General features: G+C 33.7%; 1 protein-coding gene across 1 annotated transcript in view; it reads right to left on the bottom strand.

Moving 5' to 3' along the window:
- SEMA3A (semaphorin 3A) overlaps positions 1–23,911 on the bottom strand; it is a 298,555-nt gene that overhangs the window by 24,292 nt on the left and 250,352 nt on the right. The window contains exons 7-13 of the mRNA XM_007944923.2: positions 23,281–23,423; positions 21,418–21,532; positions 21,255–21,324; positions 17,928–18,072; positions 15,424–15,643; positions 11,838–11,929; positions 933–974 (exon numbers count right to left, since the gene is read on the bottom strand). Coding sequence (XP_007943114.1) covers positions 933–974; positions 11,838–11,929; positions 15,424–15,643; positions 17,928–18,072; positions 21,255–21,324; positions 21,418–21,532; positions 23,281–23,423 — 827 coding nt within the window. The remainder of the gene's footprint in view (positions 1–932; positions 975–11,837; positions 11,930–15,423; positions 15,644–17,927; positions 18,073–21,254; positions 21,325–21,417; positions 21,533–23,280; positions 23,424–23,911) is intronic.

Here is a 23,911-nt window from a genome sequence, read left to right on the forward strand (position 1 = left end):
TAAACTTTGTATCCAAGTTTATTTTATGAAACTTATATGGGGGATAAAAGAATTTATTGGAACTTAAAACCCTAGTTTTCACATATCATGTATCATTTCAATGTCATTTGATTGATTTAAGTATCTTACAAACTATTAATTAGATATGAATGGAGGGACTGTTAACCTACTACACATACCTGTCACCTATGAGTTATATGAGTTTTAGAACTGATCACTTGGCAGTGACCATTTTGCTGTTCTCTTTTTATATTTAAGCAAACTTAAAGTCATATTTTTTTTCTCTAGCACACTATACTATAGAAAAAGTAAAATTAACATTGAAGTCAAAATCCTCCAAACATATACAGCCCAGGACATCAATTTATTAGCCTGTAAAATATAGTTTTTTAAATATACAATTGAAAACTTGAAAATTAAATTATAAATTTATTTATATTCTTAAATGCCCACCAATGTTTTATTAATGTATATTTAAAGTGTGTGTGTGTGTGTGTGTAAAGAGAAAGAGATGGAAGAGAGAGATAAATCTAAAGCATCAGAAAAGATGTAAACAACTACTGGGTAAATTATATTACAGTGGCCACAATATAAATTCTTTAAATAAAAATTTACAGCAAAAAATGACCCAGGAAATACATTCATAAACATGTTTCATATTTAGATTGTTCAAACCATATGTCATAATGGTTTTGACCAAATTAAGATTTGTCAAAAACATGGGGCAATGAAAATTATTTTTAATTTTTCATTATATTAGCTTACTGTACAAAATGACTTTTTTTTTCTTGGTCTATTTTTCCATTGTTATTAACCATTGTTAATAAATCTATAAAAACCTGATGGATAGTAAATATATCTAAAAATCACACGATCAGAAATACATAACTAAGAAAATAGAGAGTCTAGCTTGCAATACATAATGAGAGTACCTGCTTTGTAGAAAGCTCCATTGCTGAAATAGTAGTTGGTTCCTAAAGAAGAAAAATAAATATGGGAAATAATTGTTCACTTAGAAAAATCAGTTACTAATTAAATAACACAAGGCACTCATGTATGTTTTCAGAGAGAAACTTTAGTGCCCACCAGAAGCAGGAAATAACACATCTGAGGGAAACTATGTAGAGAAGTGCTAAATGTGTAGAGCAGACAAGGACCTGCCAATGTCCTCCTATAAAAGACCATCAGGAACACACCTGTATCGACCATGTTGGGTTTATTGCTCATTGCAGTAGAGAGAATGCACATGATAAGGTACCAAGGGCCACTCAGAAAGAAGATACGGAAAGGAGTTAATGCTTTGGGCTTGTGTTAAGTGATTTGGGGGAGGGTTTGAAGAAGCAGGGCTTTGCTCTGGATTGGATGCTGTCAAAAAGCAGGGGTAATTCTATGATTAAGTATCTTAATAAATCTTATTTAGAAGAAAGGAAGAGCAGAGAGAGGCTAAAGCTGTGATTGGTAGAGATGCAACCATCACTCATATGAGGCAGGATAGAGGGATGTTTGGTCATTTTTGTGGTTTGGATGATATTTATATTTTTGTCTGTGTTCAGACATGTCTTGATTTACCATGGCTCAAGGTGACCTTGTCTGATTTGGTGTTTTGTGATGGTTTATGTACAGCTGGAGAAGACCATGGCCTGAGAGTGCCAGACCAGCTCCTAACAACACCAAGGGCAAGGCAGCTGATAGTACTAGGCCAGTTCTCAGCTATCAGAGATTGTGTGAGCTCAGTTAAAATGAGATTACAGTATTTTATTATTATTAAAAAGTCTGTTTATTCGGCAACAACCTAAACTCAGGTCCTAGAGAATATAATCTCTCCAATTCCTATCAAAAGACTGATATAAAGAAATAACCAGAAAAGAAACAGTCACTAATTCACTTCTTCAAGTATTCTTTGACAAACATAGACCACCCAAAGGCTATACACATGAACACATTAGCTTATCTCTTTCTAGATGTACTTTCACTATACTGTACTCCATCAAAGACAAACACAATGTTTGGAAAATTTTTGTGGGTTGCTGAGGGGGCTGATGAGGAATAGGCTTAGGTGGGTAGTATGATCTTTAAAAGCCTCATTGTATAGGCGACTGAACTGAACCAAAGCCTAAAGAAAGTATAACTGCCTGATTCAAATTGTGACAGGCCTGACCAGAAGTGTGAGCTTAGGCAATGTATTTAGACTGCTTGTATTTCAGTTTTCTAATCTGAATAACGGGGATGATAGTCCTTTCTCATAGGGTTGTTGAGAGGATTAAATGAGTTTATATACATAAAGCACATTATAAATGTGCTTGGAGCATAGTGTTTATTAAAAAGTCTCTTTCACACACACAAGTACATCTCCTTGGCTCTAGCATTTATAACTATTTAGGTATATACCTTATTTAACTTGTGTCTTGTAATTTGCACCCCACACCCCAAAGCAGTCTGAGGTAAGTCTTTGCAGGTAGGGAGCAAGAAGAGTGAAATAGAGAGGTGAGAGGAAAGAGGAAAAGCTCATAAAATAAGAGGTACATTATGGAATTCAACATTGACATTTAATCTGAGGATAGTAGATAATAAAACTGTTCACTGAGTTGTATACCAAAAACCAAAAAAACAAAACAAAACAACAACAAAAAAAAACACTGCTACCGAGTCAATTCTTACTGATAGTGACCCCGTTGGGTCTCCAAGGTAAAAATCTTTATGGAAGTAGATGGTGCCATCTTCCTTCCAAGGAGCTGGTGGGTTTGAATCTCTAGACTTCTAGTTAGCAGTCAAATGCCTTAGGCACTGCACCACCCAAACTCCTTTGCGTTGTATACCAAAAGATGTATTTATTCATGGGTTTCGTTTCTCACTGGTTGTACCTGGGGGTGTTAATTCTCCCACACCCCTATCTATGACACTTGCTTCCTATCAGAGAAGCCCTGAGGCAGAAAGTGAAAGACTTGCAGACACTATTAAGAGTGAGGAACACAGGATGTGAGGAGGAGCAGCAGAAGTATTTGACCATCTTATTAACTATCTGTCTTTTCCATTTGGCAAAGGGTTTTCTGGGCTATTTAGTTCACTACTATATCCCTAGGAGCTCTGGTGGTATTGTGCCTAAGGCATTTGATTGCTAACCAGAAGGCTGGTGGTTCAAACCCACCAGCCACTCCTCAGAAGGAAGCTTGGGCAATCTACTGCTGTAGAGATAACGCAGTGAGGTTTTTTTTTTTTTTAATATATATATGTGTGTGTATATATATATATGTGTGTGTATGTGTGTGTGTGTGTGTGTGTTTTATATCTCTAGTACCTTACATATTAAGATCATTAATATCTCGGGAGCTTTGGTAGCATAGACACTATGCACTTGACTGCTAACCAGAAGGCTGACCAGAAGGCTGACGGTTCAAACCCACCAGCCACTCCTCAGAAGAAAGATGGGGCAATCTACTTCCGTAGTGATACTGCCTCAGAAACCCAAGGAGGGGTCACTATGAGTTGGGTTCAACTCGACAGTACATAACAACAATAGCATAGTACCTGGGACAGTACTTACAACTACTCAGTAAATATTTATTAAATGAATGAATGAACTTTATCAATTTTTCATTTTCTCTTTTATCTCTTCAAATTTACCCCACTATACTCTTTTCCTTCTGTTGAATTTGTATATATGAAGATAGTCATATTCTACAAGTCTTTCATTTCCTTCTAGCTTAGCTAAAATTTGTTGAAAAATAATGAAAATATTCTATATTTAAAAAAATACAAAAACATCCAAATCTTCTGCCTTCAAATCAATTGCAAACCACGGTGACCTTATGGGACAGAATAGAACTGCCTCAAAGTGTTTCCAAGGCTATAAAACTATAAATTTTTAAGGAAGTAGGCTGCTGCATCATTCTCCCATAGAAAAATCTTATATTAGTAGTCAATATCATTCACTTAAGCTAAGAAAATGGGAAATCTCTAAATTATTCCATTATATTAACTTACATCCTAAATCATTTGTCTCATTTGTGTCTCAGGAAATTTGTCTTAAATTTATTAAGAAAATCCTGTTCTCAGTTCAGAGTGAAGTGTTTGAAATGAATTTGTAGTTGTCTACTACATAAGGGGTAACTAAAATGATAAGGGGGAGCTCTGGTAGCATAGTGCCTAAGGCACTTGACTGCTAACCAGGAGGCTGGCGGTTCAAACCCACCAGCCACTCCTCGGAAGGAAGGTTGGGCAATCCTACTTCCGTAGTGATAACTGCCTCGGAAACCAGGGAGGGGTCGCTAGGTGTCGGGCCGACTCGATGGCAAACAACAACAACAACAACAACAACAAAATGATAAGGGTGGAAGAGCTCACCCAGAGAAAGGAGGTGCTATCCTAATAAGAGTGGAATTTTTCTGTGAGAATTGTTATCAGTCATAAAGAAAACCATGGTGAAAGCAATGTTAACCACGGTCTAATTCACTCTTATGCAGAGATATGATCTTTAGAATTTAGTAGAATCAAATGTCAAACATCAAGGGGAATATGAGGTACAGATTTCCACCTTTAAAAGACAAAGCAGAAGATTATATTTAAGTTTTTAAATATTGGAACCAATTAACCAAAGTGGAAAATTTAGAAGAATTAGGAAAATTTTCCACTGCAACTCTTCAATTCCAACAGTTTCATATGAGAAATTGTTATGTGATTATGCAAGCAACTAACTTCATGCAAGCTTTCATGAAATAAATTTTACAATAAGACTGCAAAGAAGGGACTTCATAGGCTAAGAATTAACTAGTGTTAATTGAGCTAAAAGTTAGCTCTGAATTCTTAAAAAAAATGAAGTTGATTATTATTAATACCTTTCCTGTTTATTAAAAATGTAAAACATCAAATATCTATGTTTTTGATGAAAATTTAAGGCATATAAAAATGAATTATTTCAAGAACAATCATGGGAGAAAGAAGGGCTGCTTACACACAGGGAGACAGCTCAGAGGGCAGGAGTCCATGGAGGGATAGATACTGGGAAGAGGTAACTATGGGGAGGAAGTGGGAGGGGAGCTGTTGCATGGTGGTAAACTGCGGTCAATGTCGTGAGACAAAGTGTATGTGAACTGCTGTATGGAAAGTGAATTTGCTCTGTAAATCTTCACCCAAATCACAATAAAAAAAAAGATAAATAAATAAAATAAAAATAAAAATAAAATTAATTATTTCATACACAAATTGTAAAACATAAAAAGACCCTAATAAACATAGGGGTTCATTGTATTATGATTTCAACATTCTTAAAATCGTAGAATTCTTTAATTAAAGCAATTTTATTAAATAAAAATTAATAGCAATTTTGAATAAGATGTTGCCTGTGGTTGAACTTTAATAGACAATATATTATGATGACATTTATTTAGATAAGCTGTATCTTTTTCTGAGATAGAGCTGGTGGTGACTATGATTTCCACTTAAAACAGATGTAGCTTCATAAGCATATTTTTATGAAACTTGTTTCAATTGCAGACGTAATTGGTGTTCAAGTAAAAATGAAATTAAAAACTTAGCATCTTTTCAAGATTTTCTATGACTCCAATTTACCATCCCCCCCCCCCAGATATTTTAATCTAGTCCTTATTAAACTTTCACACTTGTAAAGCTTTTCAACTTGCTGATCCCAGGAGACTTTGACATAGCTCACTGGATGCTGAGCAGGCACATGGACTCTCCCTTAGAATGAGTTAATAGACTAGGTTTTGGAAAGCATCAATTATGTTTTACATTTGAATGAAAATTAAACTCTTTCATTTGTTTGCTCAGCTGTTCATGGAATATCACATAAGTTGAGTGTAAAATGCCTGTGTTATCTATGTAACTGCCTTGCAATCCTTTGCAGTCAATATAACTATAAATAAAACACATGGTACTAAGTGAACTGCAACTTGATGTCACACACTTTCCTGTCTCGAAAGTAAAACCCTTTTTGACTGCCCTGGAGAGAAAACCCTACACTGACTGTTGTTGTTGTTATGTGCCATCGAATCAGACCCGACTCATAGTGACCCCTCCTTGGGTTTCTGAGGCAGCATCACTACAGAAGTAGATTGCCCAACCTTCCTTCCGAGGAGTGGCTGGTGGGTTTGAACCACCAGCCTTCTGGTTAACAGTCAAGTGCCTTAAGCACTACGCTATCAGAGCTCCCCTACACTGACTAGGTAAAATGAAAATCCACATATGTCAGGTTTTTATACTTTCTGAATGTATATATTTTTAAAAGCCCACCCACCTACTGCCATCAATTTCAATGCATAGCTAACATATAGGACAGAGGAGAACTGCCACACAGGTTTCCAAAGCTGTTAAGTCTTTACAGAGGCAGACTACCTCATCTTTCTCCTGCAGAGCAGCTTTCAAACAGCTGACATTTTGGTTAGCGTTTTGGTTACCTAGTACTTCTCTAACAGAAATACCACAAATGGGATGGTTGAACAAACAGTTTATTCTCTTACAATATGGAGGCTTTAAGTCCAAGTTCAAAGTGCCAGGATCTAGGGGCTGGGTGAAAGTACCTCAGCCTCGGGCTTCCGCTCCTCCTCCTGCTCCCGGCCCACTGGAGCTAGAGGCTTTTCTCTGCTCAGACAGCTGCTGGCTGCTGAGACTGACAAGCCCAAGGTTAATAAGTAAAAGGGCACATCCCAATGTTACCAAACCACATGGCAGGCCATTAATTTAAGTCCATTGAAAGTCGAAAGGGTGGCAGAGCATGGCAGGCTGCTGAACAAAGACATGGCTACATGCAGTGTTCAAGTGTGCCTTAAGCTAGACACAATTCCCAAAGCTGTTTCTTATATATGGGAAGCAGACCACGTACCTAAAGGCAGCTACTCAGCTGCTCGCAGTAGATTCCACCATGGAGTTGATTACCACTCTCATCATGGGGAATACTACATCCTGCTGCCCAGCCACTCAACCAGGCCCAGCCAAGTTAACACACAAACTTAACCACCACAGTTATCAACCCACCAGAGCTCCTTTTTAAAAGTATAAATTTTAAGCATTTTAAAGGAAATTTTCATTTGTATAGTTAACAATATGTAGCATTTATTAATAATCTATATTTAAAGAACACATCAGAACAGCAATCCTTAATATATGATATGATGAAGTTGAGGCTCATCTGGTTTTAACCAACTTGCTCAGAATCACATTGTAAATAGGATTCAAATTCAGATATATGGTTGTAAATAACATTTAGAATTGAGTTTTGAATATAAGTATTTTAATGCCATTTTGAATATTTAATAGCAATTCAAAGTCATTTCTAGACTCCTGTACCAAGGCCAATTTTATTTCACCTCTTATTACCTATTAAAAAATTTACTCTAAAATGGAAATTTTTATTACCAAGGAATATTTTTCTTTCTATATTCTGATTGGTATTTGATTTCACTAAGAATAAAAGTATCTTGGATGTAATTGAAACCACTGGAATGCTCTGTGATTAGCCAGGGTGTTTTCCTAAAACCAATCTCAAGATAGCAATGAACATAGACCTGGCTTTAATTCAGGATTTCATATGAGGTTTGGTTATTCAGTGTAGCAAGGACACATAATAAACATGGTCTCATGGAGATGATATGGTAAAATTAACTGGTTGATTTAAATTAAATGTCTTTCTTTTCAAAAGCCAAGAGTATCAGATACTACCGTGATCCTAAATTTGTCCCTTGTCTATTTACATTGTCAAATAATCGTAGTTCTCAGTGTGATCTTTTTATAATTTATTTTGTTTTAAAAGGAATGACTTTCAAGGCTCAACTAGAAACACAGAAACTGTAGAAGTTCTCTGCTTGTTTCACTCTATATGGTGATTGCTTTAATGTGTTACGATTTTTTTTTCTCCCACTGCAAAAATTAAACAAAGTTTGACAGTGAAATATTCCAATTGCTAGACCACAATATATGTATGAACTTTGCCTGATAGAATAGAATGTTGAAAGTAAGTATTTCCCTAAACTCTGCCCAAATATGTTTTCTCTACTTGAGTGCCAAAGAAATAATAATGACAATAGTGAATGACAGAGACTATGGAAGACAACTGGAACATGTATCTATGAAAATCAATGTGTTCTATGTAGAAAGCTTTTTAGAAAATTATAGATTCATAAACACTCACTTCCACATCAGCACAATATTATTATTTATACTTAATTGTTGTTACTTGTTTTTGTCAGGTGCTTTTGAGTCAGTTCCAACTCATACTGATCCCCTGCTCAACAAAACAAAAGACTCCTGGTCCTGCGCCATCCTCACAAAGCTTGCTATGTTTGAGCCCATTGTTGCAGTCACTGTGTCAGTCCATCTCATTGAGGGTCTTCCCCTTTTTCACTGACACTTTACATCAAGCATGATGTCCTTCTCTAAAGACTGTCCTTCTTGATGACATGTCCAAAGTACATGAGACAAAGTCCTGCCATCTCACTTCCAAGGAGCATTCTGGCTCTACTTCTTCCAAGAGAGAAGGGTTTGTTCTTTCAGCAGTCCATTGTATATTCAGTATTCTTCACCAAACACCATAAGTAAAATGTACCAATTCTTCTTTGGTCTTCCTTATTCATTGTCCAGCTTCCACATCATATAAGGCTGTTGAAAATACCATGGCTTGGTTCAGGTGAACTTTAGTCCTCAAAGTGACATCTTTGCTTTTGAACACTTTAAAAAGAACTTTTGCAACAGATTGGCCCAATGCTACTTGTCATTTGATTTCTTATCTGTTGTTTCCATAGACATTGATTATGTATCAAATTAAAGAAATCCTTGAGAACTTTAATATCTCTGTCTATCATGATATTGCTTATTGGTTCAGTTGTGAGGATTTTTGTTACCTTTATGTTGAGGTGTAATCCACACTGAAGGCTTCAATCCTTCATCTTCACCAGTAATTGTTAGACACTGATAAAGAACATTTCTCATGATATCTTAAATATAACACAGGTCACTCAATAGATATCATAAGTATAAGTTGGTTATGTATTTCTCTAGAAATTAATGAATCTTAGATATTAAATACTTGTGTTTCAAAATTGTTGGCTTTCACTAGCTTTTGATTTTGTTAAAAGTCATTTAAGTAATACCTCAAATTAAATATTTTATTAATGTACTAATGAACACTGAACATAAACTTCAATTCCCAGAGATATGAGGAATAAGACTTGCCTAGAATATGGTATCACTACAAATTTAGCATGTTCTGAGTCATAAATTTTCAAAAAATGATTTGATAATAGGGAAAAAAAAATTATTTTTAAAATGGTAAGACATGAATTGAGAAAGTTCTATTATAGAATTTGTAACTATATTCATAGATAATTATGTAGGCCCTTGAAACCATGAGGTATATAAATAACACATAAGTTTCTAAGTTGCATGTGGTCAGGGACCATATTTGTAGTACTCATCTTTGTATCACCTGGACTGAGCATTGTACAAAGATTATTGTTGTTGTTGTTATGTGCTGTGGAGTTGGACCCATCTCATAGCGACCCCTCCTTGGGTTTCCAAGGTGATATCACTACAGATATAGATTGCCCAACCTTCCATCTGAGGAATGGCTGCTGGATTTGAACCGCCAGCCTTCTGGTTAGCAGTCAGGTGCCTTAGGCATTATGCTACCAGAGCTCCTAGATTATGGTAGGAACTAATATGTATTTGTTTACAGATGAATCAATGAATAAACCATGTTTCAATTATGTGTGACAACTAGCGGGAAATACATGAAAGAATCATGAGGAATACAAGATTAGGAGGATCTGGAAAATAAAAAATACTTAAGATAACATAAAATTTTAGTGTTTGCTGTAACTTCATTTGCAACAGAAGTAATAATATAATATTCAGATATGTATAATTAGTAGTTTGTTTATTTCTTTTCTACTAGAGAATATTATGGCCATAATCAGCAGGATAACTTGCTAGTGGTCCCAATTTCTTCTGTTTATACTCTGAAACCACACTTTAACCATGGGCTCCCTTCAGAAAGACATAAACTCATTAACTTCTCCTTTTTCATTTCTCTCTCAATATTCTTTCATTCATTCAATAAATGTTGATGGAGCACATAATTAGGCTCTAGAGACACAAAAATGAACACAAGACAGCAATTTATTTATACAACCCTCAGTGCCCATTTCTGTTTGCTAAGTCTAGATGGACTGTATGGTAGCTAACATAGTCCATTTGGATTATTCTATTTTAAAATATGTAGGCTAATATATTAATGTATAAATACTGAGATGGAACATATAAAGAAAGCAATGGGCATAGTAAATGATAAAGATGAGTTGTTATTCAATACCAAATATAAATAGAGTAAGTAATAAAAAAATCTTAATATAAATATGATAATTTCATTCTTTTGAAAACTTATACCAAAGCTTAGTAGAAAAGGCTGCTGGAAAGCTTAGTAGAAATGGTTTGTTTTCAGTTTAGCTAAATTAAAATAGTATTAAAAATAAAGTGTGCTTTAGATATAATGTCTCTAATCCTTCCAGTCTCCATGTGAAGTATTATTTTCTCTTATTTTCTGGTGGGGAAGCTCAGAGTGTTCATATCTGTATGCCAAACAGAGTTGTCATGTATATCTGTGTGGCTGAAGAGCCTGAATCCTTTCCACAAGAACAGTTTTTAGTTATTACTACAAAATGTTATGATATACCAGCTATCATCTGTTTCAATACTAATCATAATTTTAGTTGAATGAATATATATGTGTGTGTGTGTGTGTGTATTCTGTCATTACCTAGAGGCTCATTGCATTGACAAAATTAATATAGACATATAGGACTAAGAGAATTCTTGGGAGAATTTTGTTGACCATTAAAATACGGAATTAACTGAGAAAAAAATTAAAGCCAGCTCCTTCATTTTACATCTAAAATATCTGAAGTACTTGGAGACCAAAAGAAATCACAGAATTTATGAGATTAGATCCAAAGTTTTCTTATTGTTCTGTTCATTAAATTATTCTAATTCTAGTCTGTTTTGCAGTTAAAAATACTCAGTATATGTTTGTTCTATTCCTTTATCAAAATTTTAAAATAAGCATCTACATCCCTGTCATACCTCAAATACAATTCATATCAAAATGTGTTTTTATTCAATCTATTTATATTTGCTTGCTCTCCAAAACGAATGAAAGATTTTATGATCTATGTGGTACCGCTTCAGTTCCCCACTTTCAATTCACCCTGTGTCTTCCTACCTCTACCTGCAACCCTGTAGAAATAGATCTGAACCATGGAGGTGATAGTCCATGATTCAGGACAAAGGGGCCAATAATCTGTATGTTTTTAAGTACACAGATTAGAAAATATTACAAAATTTCTACCAGTGAGATAAAAACCATAAACTTTCATTTGCTAAAAAATATTTTCTTTAAGAAAATATGATCATTTAAGAATAAGCAAAAAAAATGATTAAAATATCTTCATTCCTCTGTCCTTCTGAATGTATCTCATTTAACTTTCAAGAAAGGTACATTTCATCCCAATTATACCATAAAGTGTGAAGGAATAGATTTTAGGGGGAGAAATTCGTTCTTTGAGGTAACTTACATAAATAATATAGAATATAAATCATATATTTTATCATTGAGAAAACAAAATATGAGCCAAGAATATATTTCTTTACATCTTTAGATTCAACTAGCATTGAAAGTTTCAAGGTTTATTTTGACTAGTGTCTGGCTTTCTAATTGACAAGCTAATTAGAAGGGTATGCTAGACTACTTGTCCATACCAAGTTCAGTGTACAGCTGTCCTAGGGGAAAGACATACAACTGAACTTGTTGACACCTGAAATTAAGCAGCACTCACCCGAAAAACTGTCATTTCTTCCAGCAAAACTTCTTCTAAGTCATGCCAAGTCTCCTTAGGAATTGAAACTACTTTAAGAACGGTCCCAACATCTTTGAAAGAAAGAGGGTAGGGGTGGGGGGAGACCATGATTTAAATAGATCTGAACAGAGCTTAAATGTTAATAGATAAAATCATGTTTTGTTCAAAAAGACCATTTTCATCTCAGTCTTCCTTTTAATATATTTTTGCCACATCATTAGTAAAATATATATTCAAATGCATTTTATGCAATTAGATAGGTTTTAACAGTAGATTGAAAAGAACTGAATTTTTAGATATATTTTAAGCTTTGAAGAAGGCTTTATCCTGAAGAGGCATACTTTTAAAAATGTAATAATTACTACAGAGATATGTTAGATTGCATTAAGTTTTTATTACTCAAAAAAAAAAAAAACACTCTTTAATTATCAAGTGTCTTCAAAAGAAAATACCTAAAAATAATACCAATTTGACTTGACAGTTTTATCTACTTTTATTATGAAATTAGGGTAAAACTATGAAGACTAAATGTAGAAGCAAAATGCAAATAAAAAATGCAAGTAAAAAAATAAGTAAAATTTTAAGTAATAGAAGTAGAGCTTCAGAACATGGGCTGCTCACCTTCCTGTCAACTTAAAAACCCTCCAAAACTAAACCTACTGGCATTGAACTTACTCCTACTCATAGTGACCCAATAGGACCAAGTAGAACTGCCCCACAGGGTTTCCAAGACTATAAATATTAAAGGAAGTAGACTGCCACATCTTCCCACGATGTGGCTGGTGGGTTTGAACTGTAGACATTTTGGTCAACAGCCAACCACTTTAACCACTGTGCCATCAGGGCTCCTCATGTCAATTTAGAGTTCTGGTGGTATAGTGGTTAAGACATTCAGCTGCTAACCAAAAGGTCAGTAGTTCTAACCCACCAGCTGCTTTGTGGAAAAAGATGGGACAGTCTGCTTCTCTAATGATTTACAGCCTTGGAAACCCAATGAGGGTTGCTATGAGTTGCAATCAACTTGAAAGCAGTGAGTCTGGTTTGGTTTGATAAAGACAGCTCAATGATTATATGATGACAATAACAGGAATTTTCAAAATAAACACCTAGGATTACTTATTACTGTGGTTTCTCAATAATATACAATTTTTTAAAATCAAATTTAGAGTAATATAAGAATTTAAAATTCCAAAATATGAAAAAAAAATCTTTACAATGATTAAATTGAATACATTTTATAATTTCCAAGCATTATTTTTGCTAATTTTCATTGTCAAGAAAGAAATTGTTTTAATATCAAGAGCTGTCATTTTTTTTCTAATTTGTATTCAGAAGATATTAATTTTCCAGTGTTTATAGGTATATTACTCTTCCTTGAAAGAATGAAGAACAGGGTATAATTAAATTCAAACATTTGACTTTTTAATATTCTAATTCTGACAAAACCTGATCGATTATTTTTAGCTTAAATTGATTCATTTTAATCAAGTTTAACAAAGTACTTGAGAAGAAAATCTTACGCAAGATAAGTTACACAAGAAAAATACTTCAATGTATTCAAGTCACTGATAAACATTTTCAAGGGACTCAATGTGCTGTGCCAGATCAAGAAAGTTTGGCCGTATATGCCTTGTAAGGTTAAAAAAAAAAAGCCCCGTTTTAGAGAATCCTTCTATGTTTGTAGGACCTTAGGACTACTCATAACACAAAGATTAAAGGTAATTTATGTTAATCTACTGAGTGACTCTGATCAGGTCTCCAGTACCCAAACACAACTTTATCTGTGCTCCAGATCAAGTTTTACTGAGTACAATTTCAAACAGTTTCACACAAATTGAATCAGATTACTCATCTAGGATCAATATACTATGTTGTGCAACTTCGTTAAAAGATAAAATTACTGCAATCAATTTACTCTGCTGACAGATGACCCTGGTCTGTACTGATGGATAGCCATCTATATCATTAAGACATTCAGCACGCTCATGAAGTTGGTGCCTTTAAAGCCTGTGTCCAAGAGGAATTAAAAGCTCATGACTGGGTTTCTTTGGTCAAATAGGCGGAAGCAAGCTTTTGTTACATTGACAATGAGTGAGGGACTTTTCAACAAGTTTATGCCAGAGGGGAGAGAAAAAGGCAAAAGAGGGAAGATTGTCACATTATTGAACAAACTTAATTGCTGTGCACTCAATTTTAATTTGACGTCACACGGTAAACTAATATTTATTGAAGGTCATTCTGTTATATTTTCTAAAGATATTTATAGCCAGAAGTAGATACTTGCAATTCATTGAGTTTTATAATATTTCAGTTGATTGAACTCTGAGTCTCTTTTTTATTTGATAGAGAACTTTCTCAACCATAAAAGTACACTGTAAGTATTGCTCCAAATCCGACACTGTTGCATCTGATAACGTAAGTACTTCACAATTTCCTTTTAAAACTTTTAGTCTTTAAAGCACTTACAGCACAGTTGCCTTTCCCTTGTAGTTAATGCTTCCCCCGCCCCTGTTTCTCACCAAGGGAAAATAAATGTTACTATACAAGGTTTCGTGGAACACTCACTGTTTCTCATTGATTTATGTCAGTTAGCAACGTTAATGGAGACTAGGAATTCATAACCTTGGAATCTGACCCTAAGTAGCAAGTTTCAGATTTGTAACTGGTATTTTCAAAAACAGTAATATTATTAAGGGAAGGATGGGAGAAAGTAAATATTATGTCATAATAACAGTGAAATTCATTCTGTAGGAATACATTGCTAAATTTCCATAGAAATGGATCTAAAATGTATCTATTTGGTCATTTCTTAGGCCAATTTTGTTGTTTAACCCACGGAATTTTTTTCCCATTAACTGGCAGATAAATTGAACATTTGTTGCCAAAAGTTATTTGCTGGAAGTTTCACACCCGATGGTAATTGTAAAGTTCAGATAATTTTGCTTTGGTGTATTCTGGAACAATTATTGAATATCTTGGGAATTTCAGGCATGGTTTTGAGCAATATATTTTTGTTCTAAAAAGCCACTGGCCAGAAAAGAATTATGATTCAATTATGGACATTGATTCTTCTACTAATCATTAGCTTTACCTGATTACATTTATCAATTTTTGACGGAAAAGGAAATTTATTTTAAATTGATATATGTCAACTTGCCTAAAAAGAGAACATAGTTGTAATGGAAGAATGTTCTGTTTCTTTTTTCTTTCAGCCATTTATCAGAAGTTAACTATACCTTGAGAGTGACTATAAAAACTGCCATCAGTGGTTACTCTCCTTAATCAGTTAAGCACAGTATTCTAGAATTTAAAAAGTTAAAGATTTGTAACTGGTATTTTAAAAAATACTAATATTATTAAACGAAGAATGGGAAAAGTAAAACAATATGTCATAACGGCAGTGAAATTCATTCTGTAGGAATACATTGCTAAATTTCTATTGAAATGGATCTAAAGTGTTTCTGATCATTTCTTGGGCCAATTTTGCTGTTTAACCCAGGGAAGTTTTTCCCCATTGACTGGCAGATAAGTTGAACAAAGTTAAAGCTGAAGTTAAAAAACTCACCTGTTCCAATGAACATGACATCATACTGGCCATCTTCTGCATCTACTCGATCTACTACAATTTGTGTGAACTGATAATTTACATCTGTTTTGATCATGATTGGGCGGTTATTAATAGGAAACACAGGATTGTACATGGCTGGATGACTTCTAGCAAATGTTATGACATCATCAGGAAGGTCCTTTGTAGAATCAAACCCACCAAATGTTTTACTGGGGCACTATTAGGACAGAAGAGAGAAATATTTTTTTATTAAGATCTGATTAATAGGATTATGAATTACATAATAATATTTGCCCTAAGAAGTCTAGAAATCCTTTTACTTGTAATTATATTTTAAATTTAGGCAACTGATAAACTAAAAAATAGTAATGTCATTTAAATTAGTAGATTTATTATATATTTCTTAAACATATCTTAATTCTCAATAGGATTCAGTTATGCCATTGTTTATACCAAAAATTACAAATGCATCCGTCAATAAAACATGCAGGAGGATCCTTTTGCCTCTGTTAGTGACACCGTCAAATGTTTAATTTATGTGTTAGATGAAGTCCTTGAAATTATGAATGAAATATGTTACTACTATCCAAACTAAACCAAATTCACTGCCCTCGAGTTGATTTTGACTCATAGCAACTCTATAGGACAGGGTAGAACTGCCCCATTGGGTTTCCAAGGTTGTAATCTACCACATCTTTCTCCATTGGGGCAACTTCTTGGTTCAAACCATTGACCTTTTTGTTAGCAGCCAGTGCTTAGCCACTGTGCCATGAGGACTTCTTTTGTTGCTCGCATAACTTAATCATTAGGTTAGAGAATCTCAGATTTATTTTCTTGGGCACATTTATTTTTTTTTTCTTTTGGAATCACACTAAAATACAAATCCTTTCCTCAAACTAAAATATAATATAAATCACTTATTATTTTGTTTCTACCATAAATGCTAAATAAATAATCATCAATGACTTTCTAGGGATAAGCAGGGGTATTACACAAAGCTTTTAGCAACATGCATGACACTGAAATTGACCAGTCAGAATGGACAGGACAGAATGGACCAAGCCAGTCAGGTGATGGCCATAGATAACCAGAAAGAATGCATTGGTGAGCATGTCACCTCTCAAATATAAATGTTCCACATAAAGCAATAAGGAAAAAATGAGATTAGTCAGATTTCACTGTGTCTCTTTACATGGTATATGACTATGAAGTTAATAGAATACAATCTCTTCAATCTCTTGCTTTTTGTACTATATATAAGTCATTTCTGTGGTTTAATATAAAGAGTTGGGAGATAAAATATAATTAAGAGAGGTTACTGATCATACAAAAGGCTTAGAAGGAGAAATCAATTGTCTTTGACATTACCTTGATATAGATCATTAATAATTCATGAGCAATGAAACAAATAATACTGCTTTGAAATGATGACAGTAATATGTGTGTTTGTGTACACATACAGAGACACAATAATTTAATAGTTAAAGGATTTGAGGATTTACTTTTTGTTTATTTAAAAAAAATGGTATAATTACTTATCTAATGTTAAACAATTATCAAATATCTATATTACAAAGTGGAGGAAAAAAACATGTGCTGGTTAATTTTATGTGTTGATGTGGCTGGGCTATGATACCCAGTTTGGTCAAACACTAGACTAGATGCTGCTGTCAAAGTATTTTGTAGATGTAGTAAATATCTATAATCAGTTGAGTCAGTAAAGGAGATAATCCTCCATAATGTGGATGGGCCTCATCGAATAAGCTGAAGGCTTTAGGGGTTTCCTAGAGGAGAATGAAGACTGCCTCAAGACTGTAACTTAAAATACTGCCAGAGTTACCAGTCTACTGCTTGCCCTACAAATTTCATACTCAAATATGCGTTTTAATACTTGCCTGAGTTTCTATCCTGCTGGTCTGTCCTACAGATTTCAGATTTGTTTGCCCCTACTATAAAATGTGGGAGCTCTGGTAGCATAGTGCCTAAGGTACTTAACTGCTAACCAGAAGACTGGCAGTTCAAACCCACCAGCCACTCCTCAGAAGGAAGATAGGGCAATCTACTTCCGTGGTGATACTGCCTCAGAAACCCAAGGAGAGGTCACTATGAGTCGGGTGCGACTCCACGGCACCTAACAATAGCAATAAAATGTAAAGGATAATTACCATATATATGAAGAGAAAGAAAGTGAGAACCACTAGGATAGAGATGTAGGTGTAATTTTTAGGTTTTTTTGTTTGTTTAAAAGATAAAGCTACCCATTCCATTTCTAGTTCTAAATAATTATGAGCTTTTAAAATGGTAAGCACTGACCTTACATAGATAACTGTAAAGAAAATTTTGCAAATGTGTAATTCCACGAAAATATTTGCCTTGAAGTCATATAGTTTTGGAAACATTGTTCTACATTATCTGTATTTAAAGTCTGTTTACAGCCCAAGTTTTTTTTCATATGGTCAGAAATAAATTCCTTTCATATTTCAAATGCCTCTGTCACTTACAGTTCCTGGCCGTGGGTAGGGGACCCTTCCTTGGTAAGGTACCCACTGATAGTTGGGACCATCCCTGTGGGCATATGGACCAAGGAACACCCTTCTCACATCACTCATGCTGTACATACACACCGCTGATCCTTTGAAGATGTTACTAACAAAGAGAGGGAATAAAGAGAGAGGGAATAAAATAGGCATTCATCTTTATACAAGGGAAAGAAAAGTTTTGATACTGAGTTCTTAAATTTCAGCTATTGATTTTTAAAAATTAAGTATCTAGCCTTAACGATCTCAAGTAGTGTTTGGGATTTTTGTTGTTGTTTGTTGCTGTCAAGTCAATTCCAACGCATGGATACCTCACAGGTCACAGAATAGAACTGCTCCATAGGGTTTTATTACCTATAAATGTAACAGATTGTCAGATCTATCACTTTAGTCACATGTATGTATTTTAACAATACACATATAAAAAACTATTTCTAAAAAAAAAGAAACCATGGTTGAAACTGTCTTTAGTATTTCTAGAATATATATATATATATATATATATATATATTTATATTACACAAAAACTTAATTTTTTATAGGAAAATCATAGATATATGATCTTATAAAAGATAATGTTTAATTTTGATACCATACAGAAATGAAAATAAAAACTTTGGTAATATATTAAACCCTCAAGCATCATAATTGAAACAAGGGGATTTTAAAACAAGTAATAATATTTAAAAAGTTATTTTATAAGCTTAAACTGGTAGAGAAAATGAATACTCAATATTAAATGATGCATTACATTATTTTTTTAACTCCCAAGCCATGAGTATATTAGATCAAATAACAGAGTTTGATTTTTTGTAAAAGCATTAAAATCATCTCTTTCCAACACAGAAAATAATTTTATTTAGTAGCTATTACACCCTAGTTAAAGTGGAGAATTACAGCAATTATGCCTATCATTTTGCTAGACAAAAATCAGGTAATTGAAGTAACTGGAAGTGTGCCAATGAGCTGCCACACTTTTCCATTTAGTTTTTCTTATGTAAATACAGCTTGAAGAATGGGAGTCTAAAGATATAAAACAGTTGTGCACATTTAAAACACGGAATGCTTATCTTTTAACCAATCTTTCTCCACAGAAAATTACATATAAATCCGACCAAATGAAAAGCATGTGTTCTAAATAGTTTATTACTGGACACTTCTGCATGTAGACAATGTATGCTGGACTGTAAGTTTCATGAGGGGAAGGACCGGGCCTGGCTTCCTTGCTGCTATATCAATCAGAGTTTGCAGTGTACCTAACATAAAGTAAACCTCAATAAATACTTATAGAACTGAATAAAAATATCTTCAAAGGATAATATATAACAAATTAAAATGATTTAATACACAATTAAATGCATAACAATTTAATGTATTAAATAATTCAATACATCACAGTTTATAATCTTAAAGCTATATGTTATTTTTCCATTTTAAACACTTCACTTATACATATTTGGAATCAGTCATGATTAAAAGACTTATCAATAATGATTTACAGTTGCTAAGACTCACCCAACAAACAAATATTCATTTCATTGAAGTAGATATTGGAAATCATTTCACCCATTATACTGTGGTGCTGAATTTGTGTTTGCCCACAGAAACAGCTCTGGTAGCACAGTGAGTGCTTAAGGCACTTGACTGCTGACCAGAAGGTCGGCGGTTCAAATCCACCAGCCACTCCTCGGAGACCCAAGGAGGGGACTATGAGTCGGGTCTGACTCGATGGCACATAACAACAACACCAACAGCATGAGCATGATCTGGGAATTTATTAGAAATCCAACTTCTTGGGCCTAATCTCATTCCTACTGAATCCTAAACCCCGGGGAGCGAAACTCAGCAATTTGTATTTTAACAAGCTCTCCAGGTAATTCTGATGAGCACTCAAGTCTGCTATACTAAGCAATGAGGAAGCAGAGAAAATGTATTAATACTTGTTTAATCTGAGCCTCCAATTCTTTACTTCTGTTTTTATGCAAAAGAGGAGGAAACATTTAAGTATGGGAAAATTGTTCATAGTTTTATTAATGTGAGTTTCTTAATCTTTACATATTGTTTTTTAATAACTAAAATTTCCAGCCTATTTGTAATGGAGTTAGTATTTACATCAGAATAAACCAGTGTTCATATTGCAGTTACTCTTTCTTTTGGTGCTATCACAGTTTCTAGCAGCCTGAGGGGAAGAGGGCAAGAGAGTGAGGAAAGGAAAAAGGGGGGCGGGTGAAGAGAGGCAGAGGGAAAGGAAGAGAGGAAGTCTGAGATTGTATGTGAAAATAACAGGGTAAAACCTAGTAGTGATCAAGTGCCCAGGTTTTGTTTGTTTGGTCTTGTTTTTTCTGTGTGTTTATTGAAGTTTTCTCTATGGTTATTTTCTAAATCTTATTAGAATACAAAGCAAAGTGGAGTCTCAAAAAAAAAAGTAACTATATTGAAAAAGAAAGTAAGTCGGGATTTTTTTTTTACCAACTTTAAAAGCTTAAAAATTATAAATGAAACATTTTGATTACCTTATTAATGAATTTTTGAAGTACCTAAAAGCAATTTACTAGTTTCATTTGTGAATAACCAACCCCCCCTAAACCTGTGAATTTCTACTTTAGTTCCAGGGATATGTGTATGAAAATAAAAAGAAGTTTCTGTATGTGGAGTAGATAGTCATGGAAGGACCAAGAGCCACATGCATTTCTGCTAGCAGGAGTGTATTGGCTGCTACCTGGCTGTATTGTCTCTCACAGATGCTCATGTAAACAACTTAGCCAAAGAAGGAGAGGACTTCCAGTAGAAATGCTTGTATCAAAGAATTTTGGGCTTTTCTTTTATGTCATTCATTTAGCAATTGACGAGAGAGAGAGAGAGAGAGAGAGAGAGAGAGAGACAGAGAGAAAGAGAGAGAGAGAGAGAGAAAATTTCTTCAAATAGAAAAACAAATTTTAAATTAAGGTGTTTTTCTTTTCTTTTTTCCCACCCTTAGTTTACATCTTCACAAACTGTAGATAAAACTCAAGTTTCCATTTTTGTAATATTTTGTATTTCATTCATATTTTAAAGTCAAAGCTATGCATGTAGTTCACAACACAATATTTTCAAGCCATTTCACTATTCAATTTCTAGTGATAATATTCTTTGTTAAAACTTATTTTAAAAACAAAACAGAACTACTTAGGTCATTATTTATTTCAGCCACCCAAGAAAGCACAATAGTTCTTTTCACAAATTAAGGAGACATGGGACTCACCTAAAGAACACAACCTTTATATGATAATAAGATAGTAAAAAGTTATTTACCTGGAAGTTGTAAATACTCCATATACAATAGGATTTTTAGGATCCTTAGAATTCATTAGGAATACATCCTCTGTTTGAAAACAAAATGGGGGAAGGTTGCATTTTTGATGGTCATGACAAAGTCTGAACAAATGTTTTGTAGACAGCACTACCAGCTACTTACGCAATTCATCAAAATGAGTGTCAATGCCATTTGGACCTGGCACTGAGCAAATCAGGCGAGCTTTGAGGAAGGTTGTCCATTTATTCACCAAACTTCTGTGTCCCCCGAAGTCATTCTGAAAGAAGTGAATGCCAGTTTTAGGAAATATATACATGTAAATGGTATTTCAAATACCTTTTTTCTTGTATCTTGAGATAGACACAAAACATAATTCCTCATTTTTTTTTTTAAAAGTTCCGTAATCATTTCAAACGTTCAGATATCAGACTATGACCCTTGATTACATTGTTGGTTGAATCATTCACTGAAACTTTATTCAAGGAACTACTTGTAATAAATATTGTTTACCACGAAAAAGTCATTTCCATTGTTTTACCACTTTTTCCTTTGTGTTACCACTCTGCAACGAGCAGTTATTGCACTTATGTTTGTTTTGTTTCTCCAACCTACTTTGCATTCATTGAAATCTTACCTACATAGGCTGGATCAGAGCCAGTGTTTGGCACATAGTAGGCATTCAATTAGTATTTATTGAATGTACGACTAAATTCATACCTTATAACTTGTACTAAAAATACATTCCAAGTAAAAACTTTCTAGCATCACAGTTTATAATCTTAAACAGTTGAAGTAATTAGATTTTACAGATAGCACCTAGAGAAAATATTTATATCCACCTTAACAAAGGAAACTCATTACAGAGAAAATATTTTATGAAGCTGTCCCCTCACCACAAATAAAACTTGGCTTTAACCTAAATGTAGCAATAAATTCTATTTTGATGGTATGCATTTTGTGGCAACTAGAAACTTTTAAAATAATATGTGCATAAACTGGTTCTGTAAAATTATAACACTAATTCATATTTTGTGTATAAGGATATATCATCTATGTTTTATAGAGAAAAGATTATCACTCATTTCATATTTTATTTGTATGTTTCCAGATAGTCAAAACTTTAAATTGTCCATTAACCGACTATACTAAAATAAATAAATGAATAATGAATGATGTAGGAAAGAGGCTACCAAAAAAATTGGTATTTAAAAAATTTCATAATGCTTTCTTAAGAAAAAATAATTTTATTGTAAGAAAATGATTGGGACTAGCTTTGTCATTTTCTTGAGTTTCAACTTGGTTTAATATGTACTAAAATTTGGTTTTATTCATAGCATATTTATATTGCATTGCATATTGCAAAACAAACATTGCTATCATGTTATCACATCAATACTATGATATTGATTAATCCATAAGTATTTATGGAACAATTTCTTTATTTTATCTGCCTAATACCATAAGGCATAGGTCCATCCATGTCATGCCACAAAATAAATGAGCTTCTTTTGATAAATAAAGCTCAGAGTCTCAAAATTATGTGCGCAAGTGTACACAGAGGATGCAAATTTCAATTTGTAAGAACAAGATTTAATATTCGTTTCTCTTAACGTTAAATTAATACTTCAGTTATTCCAACAATAGGTATTCATTCAAAGTTTACACTTTGTAGGAAACTGTTAGGTTTGAAAATAAGAAGAAGTGTAGAATGGTCCCTGCACTCTTTCAGATTTTATAGGAAAAAATTATCTAGCATTTGAAACCATTATCATTTAAAGTAATGATGAAATCACATCAATTATATCACAACTTTCAACTACATTTAACTTTTGCTATGTAGAATTACAACTACAGTGTACTTCCAATCTTCTTTTTTTTTTTAACCACTTAAAAATTTGATGCTATTAGTCAAGTTTTTTAACTATGATTTTTCCCTGTATTGGCATGTAGATAGAATAAAAAGAAATAAAAATTGGCATTGCACAGTGCCCTGCCCTTCAATGCCTTTTCTTTTTTTAACCTCACCTTGCATATCTGACCTATTCTAGCATGCGTGGCTTTTCCAGGGTGTTCTCCGTCTATTGCATTTTCACGGAAGAAAAAATATACTTTGTCATCTTCTGGGTTGTCACTCTCTGGGATGAGGTAGGCACTAATGAACCTTGGATCTGGAGACAAATTACAGCATATATATTAATTCACAGTTGAATAACTATCATTCGTTACAGTCCGTTACCACTTTCTTAACAGTTTAATGTATTTTTTTTTAAAAATCTAATCTTTCCTTCATTCAATTTTTCCTGTATATGTGAAACTTTATTTATTCATTCTAAAGTATGGTACAAATCACCTTATTTCTCAGAAGAAAAAAAAAAATAGTTAATGTTTGGAAAAGAAGGAGTAAGTGCCGAAATCCTCAATGTGATTACATATTAAAATGCATTACTAGATATTAAAATACTTTGCACTGCGATATGCTATAAAATATTACTTATTACAATCACTATTATTATTCCTTCATGCAAGCATAAAGTAAGTTAAGTCAAACTACCGGTTGATCTATTTCAGTTTCGGGCAAAGGCAAATGGAATGGGAAAGGGGTGATCCATATAAAACAAAGGGACAACTCCTCCCCCATCTTCTCCATCTCTGTAAA

Source organism: Orycteropus afer, unplaced genomic scaffold (assembly GCF_000298275.1).
Source record: "Orycteropus afer afer isolate SDZICR_OR568_19922 unplaced genomic scaffold, OryAfe1.0 scaffold00007, whole genome shotgun sequence".
Lineage (NCBI taxonomy): Eukaryota > Metazoa > Chordata > Mammalia > Tubulidentata > Orycteropodidae > Orycteropus > Orycteropus afer.